A 9,519-nucleotide genomic window follows, 5' to 3' on the forward strand; every position below is an offset into this window, starting at 1 on the left:
AAGAGAAGTTTATCTATTAGATAAAATCACCCATGCATAGAAAAATTATCAATAAGATACACAGTAGAAACTCTTTAAATTAATAATGTCAGGACCAGATAAATTTATTAATTTAGAGAGTTATTAATTTATCGATAAATTAATAATTATTAATTTAAAGAGTTTTTAAGTAATTATACTGTACATACCAAACAAAAAGGAAAATTAATTTATGCCTCTTAGAATTACGTTGCAGCGAATCTTGGGACTCAACGTACAATAAATTAGTAACTACACTACATATGCATTGGAAATCAATAATGACTTTTGAAGTACAGTAAATGTAAACAAGAGGAACAAATGTGTTCAATGTATTCTTAAACAAGTTTGGCATATATAAATTACATGAATGTGTTAGAGTATTCAAACCATATCTCACAAGATGGCTTCTCATCTAAAAGGTGTTGCAAAATCAACTATGTCAGATCAAATACGTAAGGAGTTGTGTGAGTATAAGAGAGATAATCCTGCAAGCACACAAAAAGACTTGCAGAGATGGCTTGAGGGAAAATTTCAGTTGAAAGTTAGTCAAGGAACAATATCAAACACACTTAAGCGGTCAGATGACTATCTCTCTGCTAAAATAGAAAAGGGAAGAGCAGAGATCAAAAGACACAAACCAGCAAAATATCCTGACATGGAGAAGGTTGTTTATGAGTGGTTTCTCCAACATAAAAAACGTGTGAATATCACAAGAGAATTAATTTTGCAGAAGGCAAGAGATACAATGAAACTCGTGTACCCTCATGATGATTCAGATTTTAACTTCTCTATAGGATGGCTTGGGAAATTCAAGCACCGACATGGCATAAAGTCATTTCATCATTTTGGTGAGAGTGAGTCTGTTGATATACAAGACATGGAGCAGAAATTGGTATCGATTCGGGAGAAAATTGATCAGTTCCCTATGAAAGATGTTTTCAATATGGATGAAACTGGGTTGTTTTATAGGCTACAAGCTGATCATTCACTGGCAACAAAACAACTTGAAGGAAGAAAACAAGATAAAGAAAGGCTTACGGTATTTATTTGTTGCAATGAAGATGGCTCTGAAAAAATCCCTCTATGGATTATTGGGAAATATGCAAAGCCTCGTTGCTTCAAGAATGTCAACATGAATAGCTTGAATTGTCAGTATCGAGCTAACAAAAAAGCATGGATGACTAGTGTGCTTTTTAATGAATATGTTCGTTCATTTGACCAAATGATGCATGGTAGAAGAGTTCTGCTTGTGGTGGATAATTGTCCAGCACATCCAAGAAATATTGAAGGGCTAAGAAACATTGAGATGTTCTTCTTGCCACCCAACATGATATCAAAGATTCAACCTTGCGATGCTGGGATAATAAGAGCTTTCAAGATGCATTTACTGTAGAAGATTTTACCGCAAAATATTGGAAGGTTATGAGGTGGGACAATCTAATCTAGGAAAGATAAATGTCCTTGATGCTATCAGTTTGGCAATCCCAGCTTGGACGATAGATGCTCGAAAAGAAATAATAGCGAATTGCTTCCGACACTGTAAAATTCATTCAGATAGTGACGTTACAAGAAATTTGGATGAATCCACTTTTGATGAAGAAACTCAAGACCTCGAGACTATGATCAATCAATGTGGCTATCGTAATAAGATGGATATCGACAATCTAATGAACTAACCAGGTGAAAATGAAGCATGTTCGGAAGTTCAGAGTTTAGAAGATATTGTGGGTACTATCATTGAGAACAATGCAGAGGATGACGACGAAGATGATACAGTGTCTTTGGAGCCTGTTATGCGAAAGGAAGCACTTATGGCGTCGAGCACTCTTCACAACTTTATGAGACAATACAAAAATACAACACCTAAGCTATTGGATGCAATAAGAAAAAGTTAGAGATAAGCTCCAAATAGACTTGAACTTTAAAGGAAAACAGACAACTATTGAATCATATTTCAATAGAGTGTAATATATTTTTTTTAGTTTCTATGAATTATTAATTTATGATTTTCTTGGGACCAAAAATTATAAAGGGATCTCCCGAAAAATTATTATCTTATTATTTTATTGAATTTTTCAATTTTTTATATTGGCCCAAGTCGGGACCGGATAAATTTATTATTTTAGAGAGTTTATTAATTTATCGAGTATTAATTTAAAGAGTTTCTACTGTATATATATATATTTATACAGGCCGACCTGTCAGGCTTAACAGGCATTATAAATAGATCAGGCTTGATTTATTTATTTAAACAAGCCTTAAAACAAGCCTAAGTCTGGTTTATTTATTAAAAAGGTCAAGTCAGGTCAAGCCTAAACCAGGCCAAGCCACAGACCTCTGTCAAGCGGCCTGACCGATTTCCATCCCTATTTGTTCGTATTTTTCACTCTCTTATGTTCTCTTCATCTTTTCTGTTAGCTTGCTCTCTTCATCTTCTCTCGCTAACAAATTATTTGTTTTCACATCTGTAGGTACCTTTTCATTTTCTATTAGTATGCTCTCTTCATCTTCTCTGCACTAACAATTGATTTTTTTTTCACATCTTTGGATACTTCTTTATTCTCTGTTAGCCTGCTCTTTTCATCTTCTCTGCGGTAACAAATTAATTTTTTTTTTACATCTATAGGTACTTCTTCATTCTCTCTCTCTTTCTTCTTCTTTTTATTAACGTTGAATCATTCATTCTCTCCTTCTTTCTTTTTCTTTTTGTTAACATTAAAAATCATCCTATTAATTTGTTCTCTTTTTTCTATACTTACTTGTGTTTGGTTCACGTAGATATGGACTGTTTGGTTAACACTAAATGTATAAACTCAAGATTCAATTTTGATTTGTGATAAAAATGAAGAAAACTCACAAAGAAATCAATTCTAAATTTTGATTTAGACGTAATAATAAATTAATTTTACTTTAAAATCAAAAATTCAAAAAGAAATCAATTTCAAATTTTAAATTCGCCGTCTACATTTATACTTTAAAGAGCGGTTCCATCCAATCTTAACATTTGAGAGCATTCTTTAATCGCTCTCTTAAATATAACACATCAGATAACGCAAAATTTTAGAACAGTTCTAAACGCTCTTTAATTCAAACAGAATCGCTCTCAGATCTCTGTTCTGGCATAGTGATTAGACAAATTTTTTTTGATAATTTGTTGCATCCAAGGTTATAAGGTTACAAGAATAAAGTTGTATTTGAAAAGGAATTTGTCAACAAATAGTGTTGATTCGGAAAATTTGGTAACATTTGTCTACATGGTCTAAGCCATCTTTCTAGGTAAAAAAAATGAAACATATAAAAAATGTGATCCCCAATCAAACATCATTTCAGTAATAAGACCAAACCCTTTGAAGGAATATTGTTGGTGATTATGTGTGTGTTATTGTCTTGATAAAAATGTGCATATAGTACGAGAAGTGTTATTATCTATTGTGAATGTTTATGTTATTGTTTAACTAAATGATTGGTTTAAAGGTGAACAAATGATTCTCTAGGATCAATCGTTCTTGTGCAACTCTTTTATGAAGTTAATGTCTAAAAAGTTACAATTTTTTTTTTTATGTTCTGCCCGAAAATTAACCACAAATTTTTCAAGGATGGTTTGATCAAGCACAATCTAATTCAGGGAGAAAAGTGTCGCCGAGTTGATGAGATTTTCAAACTCTTCCATACTTAAAATATTTGCTTCTGATGTTTCTGCATTTGGAGCACTTCAAAGTGTAGCTAGGTGGTGTAAGTGGAGTTATGCAAAGGTTTGTCTTTTTAAATCTAGGTGAAGTAATATTTCGTAATTATAATCACGAATTTTTTAATTTACTTTTTAAATTTGATTTAATAAAATTATTATTTTGTCGTAAAGCAATTAAAATCTGAATTGTGGAATCTGCATCAAATGGTTTCGTACCAAAGAACAAAAGAAACACGGACCGCATGCCTCGTCACAATGTACGCCACGCATATAAAAGAGAGAGAATTTGGAAATAATGCGAACAAAAATGGCGGGAACTCTGGCAACGATAGAACAGTCAGCGAGAGAGCAATGGGAGATCAACTTCGCCCGCTTCATTCCCTATCCCATTCTCACTTCCTCTCCCTCTCCCTCTTCAACTCTCCTTCCTCTCCCTCCTCGCCTCCTCAATCGCCCTCCCCGCGGCAACTGGATCTCTTCCTCCTCCGTCGCCTTCCTCCGCCTCTCCTCTCCCCTCTCCCTCCTCACCGTCTCCTTCAACGCCACACTCCTCGTCAGTCCTTACTAGAACATTACTTTTTTCTCTTTTCCCTCCCTAACTATAATGAATGAGACCTCCGTTTTATTTTTATAAAATGTCACAGGAAGAGCACTACGTTTCCAAACTCCACTTTTCGTGGCCTCATGTCTCGTGCGTCTCTGGATACCCTGCCAGAGGCATCAGAACCGTTCTAGTTAGTTACCGAGATTCCCTAGGCCAGGCAAGATTCTATGTTCTACTACATCTTTTTATTATATTCCAAGTCATTGCCAGTTATTTAAACGCGTGTCATTGTCAAACACAATGTTCATTCTTGCTTTAGCCATTGTAACTCTGCATATATGGAATAGATCTCTCAATAGTATTTGATGAAAGCATTTTCCGTTTTGGCAGATTCAAAAGTTTGCTATGCGGTTTCCGTCGATTTATGAAGCGCAGTCGTTTATAGATGCTTTGAAGGTGATGATTGCTTCTTATGGTATTGTAATCGGCGTTAAGAAAATTGTGTGGAACAAGAGGATGCGTTTCTGAAACCTCGTTGTTTCCTTGTGAATTGTTGATGATTGTGTTATTCTCAGGAGTTTCTGAAAGATGACAAGGAGCCAGAGCCTCTGAATACTGACTTTGGTTCTGAAATTTCATCCCAGTCAGAGTTCATGTCATCAAACAAGCATTCCCAAAGGTATAAAGAAGTTTTGTGCGATTGGAGGAATGGGAGGATGTGATTGTGAGTTTAATGCCTTCATAGATTGTTATTTGTCATTTGGAGAGAAAGGAATAATCTCTTAACACATTCTATTTTACATACTCTCATTTATTTGTTATAATTTATTAAAAATTATAAAAGTATAACTAAGAATCAGTAAATTAGAAGTGAGACCGTGTAATTTTCATAATTTTCAATAATAAATAGTGTGTTTAAATGAGTTGTGTCAAAGACTCTGCTCCTAAAATTTCTCTTAACCTTTCACTAATTTGTTATCTTTTTCATTTACATCCTTTGTTCTGTCTTTTTCCCCGTTGTTTTTTGTCCATAGTTGATGTGTTTCTCATTACTTGTGGTGAAGTAATGGGTTTGTCTACTTAGACATGGGTAAATAACCTTATTATAAGTGGATTTATTAGAAAATATATCAATATTTTATTGACAAAATCTCTTTCGTCCACATAGGATGGGATTATTTATTCCATAAAGTAGCCTAGACAAACCTTGAAGTAATAGTTTACTTAAATTTGTGGTGGAGACGGGGCAATATATACTGAACCTTGCTGTATTTGTACTTTTGTAGGGCTTGTGAGGACCTTAGCTTTATGACCCCGGTTGACAATTACATTCCACAAATGCCACTGTGTATGAATGATGAAGGGGAGCGACCTTTAGCGACCCAAGTAAAGGAAACAGATCCTGGTCAAAACTTTGAAGGCGTTCTCCCAGTTTTGCCACCCAGTTTTGCCACACTACTCATGGATTGCTCTGAGAACAAGGGTTGGTGAACTTTTTTGTTTTAACGAAATATGGGTTCTGATTTTTACCACAACCTATTTCATTTGAATAAAATCATATCTTGCAGCTCAACCAACCGTTTCCGAGGAAATTGATCTCAAGTCCCAAATCGTGGTACATATTTTCAAATTTTTGCTAAAATATTACTGGTTGATGCTTTGACCATCAGGTTGCATTGATATGTTGCTCATTATAAAGTTTAATGTATAAGATGCAAATAGTTCGGAAGTGCATCTTCTCTACTGACCATTTGTTGTTGCACGTTATTTCTTTCTTTGCATGCAGAGGTACATGGAAGATTCTTCCTTCCAAGGTAGCATTCCCTCCTTGTTGCTTATCAGTAAGATCGTTGGTTAAATTTGTCGTTCCATTTTATTTATTTAGTTGTTTTTTCTCTCTCTGTCTTCAGTCCTAGGGTAGAGCTCCAATGGAAAATGATGAAAATTTCTTACTTTTCTTTGGTTTGAATATGAACATAATGCACCCAGTAGTCACCTCATATCAGTTGTAGTTTTTAGTTGTGCTCTTTGTGCTTACGAATTATTAGAGGTCTTGCTTGTGCTACATCCATTCCTTCGTTAATATTGTATGGTCTGATAAATTGTGTCCTATCGACTCATGTACCATTTTCATGTTATTAGATATGTTGGTTAAGGTGGAGAAAGTAATCAGCGAATTGGGGGGCGATATGTCCCTCTAGTTGTCCTGGGCATTGAAAATGACGTGAGGGGCATCTTTGCATCTCAACCGGCTGACTGAATCATGGTGACCTTCAGCACATATTGCCCAAAAAATGTACAGCGGATTTCTCTCTCCTTCCATTATCTCTTAACTACGCACATTGCGACTGAGATACTGATTCAAGCCTAAATTTCGTCTTAGCTTTTATTTTTCATTAAGTAGCAATGCCAGAAGAAGGCAATGTATGATAGGTAAGGTTTAGCTAGTGAAATCATAGCAAGTGGTTTCTGTTTAAAAAATGCTACCTAAAACAGTGATCTCAGAAAAATTTTAATCTAATATAGTACAAAAATTTTGATATTGAGCTTTTCTCCACTTTGTCACCAGATGGTATGGAGTTCAGCAAAATTGAGGCATTACATCCCTGTTTTCCATTACAGCTACATTCATTTAGAAACTCTTCACTGCATAATTTTCAAGTTATTCTCACCTCAATGACTCCAAGTGTTTGAGTCGAATATTTATTTCGAGACGAAAAATAAGGTTAACTGAATATAGACGACTATAAATTTTGCTTAAGATTAGTGATGGGAAGACAGGACAACTAGAGACGGATGTGTAGTTAAGGGGAAAAGCTAACACCAAGGAAGCAATCTTAAGATGAAAGAAGGAACTTATTGCACCTGGACTTGTCCAAACAACCTCCACGTGGTCCTTTGTCACAGTTTGTTCTGTATTTGAACAACTCTAGCTTTAGAACACTTCCTTGAGATTGGTAATGATTTTGTTAACGTCTGGTTGTTAACTGCTACTTCATACACCCGTGATTTGAGGGGAGGTTTCTTATCTTGAAATGCCCCATCAAACCCTTAAAAGTTTTTTAAATAAGTTGTTATAAATTTCTACGGTCACAATTTCACAATAAATATATTTTCGGGCTTTGGCATAGAGTTAAAACCTTGAAATGGAAAAAAAAGTCAATTGGAAAACGAAAGAAAACAAAAAGGCGCAAAAACTTACAGAAATTAAAATGAAGATTATAAAATACGAGGTCATCCTGATTTTCATAACTCAATATAATTTTTAATAGGTGCCTTTGTGTGGTGCCTCCGGTTTGCAGAGGGCATGTTGTGTCCTGTGTACGAGTACAAATTGGAGATAATATATGTATTTAAATACTGAAAACATAAATTTGCTAAGTAATTCTTCGGAGTTTAAGTTATAATTTTAAGAAGTGAACCACCTTTGTAAGTAAAACTGACAATCTTACCCAAGTTAACAAATTTCTAACCCAAGTTAACATTGTAATATGAGTTTCAAACTAATCCAAGTAAAAGGTGTTGATGTTATCTTTCAAAACGTAGAATTCCTAACCCTAACCACGTGAATTCATGCCATTCTCTGGCCGTTGAAATCACCATTGCTTAAGTTTGTGATTCTTTCTGCCATCTTCGTTTCGCCCATCAGATCCACCAAACTGAACCCATAGAATCATCAATGTTGGCTTCTTTAGATGTGTCAGTGACTCAGTGTTGGCTTCAAAGGTTTTGAACAAAGAGACGATCTTGAAAGATAAGCGCTGCGTTTTATTCTACCATCAACATTGTGTCATCCGTCATGAGCGGTTGTGGTGGAAATTTTAATATGTCACTTGTTCTCTTTGACAGGTTGTTGGTAGGCATTTGAGTTTTATATCTCAAGCTTAGAAATCTCAAAATAATGGGATGGGGTATTCTAATCTCTTTATTTTTCGTTGATTTTATTAAGAGCCAGTTGTAGATATCGCGGTTGCTCTTTCAAAAGTTCCTAAACTAATTCTCAATAGTTGTAATTGGATAATCTAGTTAGGACATTTTTTTTAATATAACTATTTCTTTTTTATGGAAGCATCAAAACTTCGGAAAGTGTGTCTGAACTTTTTATTCCAAAAGAAGTTTTGCTCCAAATAGAATTGTTGAACGTACATCTAATGCCCTTTTCAGCTGGAGTATTAATAAAATAAGTTTGATAATTTTTTATCTTTTAAGAATTGCAAAAAGTATCCTACAAATTTTATATGGTAAATTTAAAAAATACTGTATAGCTTAAACGTAAAAAAAGAAAATGAACTCCATCTCCATTATATCTGTGCATGACCTCCTCAAAAAAAATAGTGTGAGAGACAAGCTTTAAGGGAAGTACGCAGACAACTGCAGGGGCTTCCGTCAGTTATAGCTAAGCTTTCTAAAACTTATTTTTAATATGAGGAAGAATATACCCCTTTTGTGTTTTGTTGGGATTTTTCCCCAACTTGTACTTAAGGGCTTTCGTTTTTCACTTTTATCGCACTGTCGCATAAACAATGGAGCTGCTAGGCTGGATGAGCAACCTTCTCTAGCCCTCCCCCGTCGTTGGGGACCTTTCAAAGCACCCATTCATGGCGTGGAAGCTGGGCATGAACCTTCTGGATTGACCGACTGTTTTTCGGGTTCCAAATCGACAACGTGCAAAATAAGAGAGCATTAGGTTCTCCATCTCACAAACTTGCAAAAGTGTACGTTTCGATAATTATGCTACTGTCACTTGTTTGAAATTTCTATTCAACTTAGAATTTTTATGATTTTTATTAATTTTCTACCTACAAAATTACTTATTTATTTATGATCAAATATATTTAAATTTTGACAACATTGTAAGTTAACCCCTACTAATACTTGTGATAGACTTTAGTTTGGTTCGTATTTTATTTTCTCGATGAATTTGCCCTAATGTTTATCGTCTAGTTAAGTGATGTACTTTATTTTAGAAATCCATGATGAGTTTCATGTTAAACATCATTTGTCATTAGTGATTTAATGACGTATGTGCATATAAAAGTTTTGCATGCTTGTGCAATTTCATGGAATAATTTGATGTTTTACGAATTTAGTTCAACAAAAATGTTTAAATTCTAATTAAGTAATTTTATTTTAAATATAAAGTTAATTATATTTAAAAAAATTATATTTAAAAAAATGTTTAAATTCAAATTAAAAGTAAGTAAATGACCACCTTTTCAACATACGTATCTCTTATTTATATATATATATTTTTCGTTTTATTGGT

General features: G+C 34.3%; 1 protein-coding gene and 1 pseudogene across 1 annotated transcript; both read left to right on the top strand.

The window, feature by feature from the left end:
* Positions 1-407: 407 nt before the first annotated feature.
* On the top strand, positions 408-1,989 carry LOC113860117 (annotated as a pseudogene).
* Positions 1,990-4,016: 2,027 nt separating this feature from the next.
* On the top strand, positions 4,017-6,454 carry LOC113859583 (protein POOR HOMOLOGOUS SYNAPSIS 1). Its single transcript, XM_027492317.1, has 8 exons — positions 4,017-4,262; positions 4,354-4,470; positions 4,644-4,709; positions 4,829-4,932; positions 5,540-5,736; positions 5,822-5,868; positions 6,040-6,067; positions 6,396-6,454. The coding sequence occupies exons 1-8, from the start codon at positions 4,017-4,019 to the stop codon at positions 6,452-6,454; spliced, it is 864 nt and encodes a 287-aa protein (XP_027348118.1).
* The last annotated feature ends 3,065 nt before the right edge of the window (positions 6,455-9,519 follow it).

The sequence above is a fragment of the Abrus precatorius genome, unplaced genomic scaffold (genome assembly GCF_003935025.1).
Source record: "Abrus precatorius isolate BTA unplaced genomic scaffold, Abrus_2018 Scaffold2, whole genome shotgun sequence".
Taxonomy (NCBI): domain Eukaryota; kingdom Viridiplantae; phylum Streptophyta; class Magnoliopsida; order Fabales; family Fabaceae; genus Abrus; species Abrus precatorius.

Excerpts from the sequence above, each read along its gene's own strand:
- LOC113859583 (XM_027492317.1), top strand. The coding sequence starts at position 4,017 with ATGGCGGGAACTCTGGCAACGATAGAACAGTCAGCGAGAGAGCAATGG. Across the intron at positions 4,263-4,353 it reads CCTTCAACGCCACACTCCTC|GAAGAGCACTACGTTTCCAA; the intron begins GTCAGTCCTTAC and ends AAAATGTCACAG. Across the intron at positions 6,068-6,395 it reads GGAAGATTCTTCCTTCCAAG|ATATGTTGGTTAAGGTGGAG; the intron begins GTAGCATTCCCT and ends TCATGTTATTAG.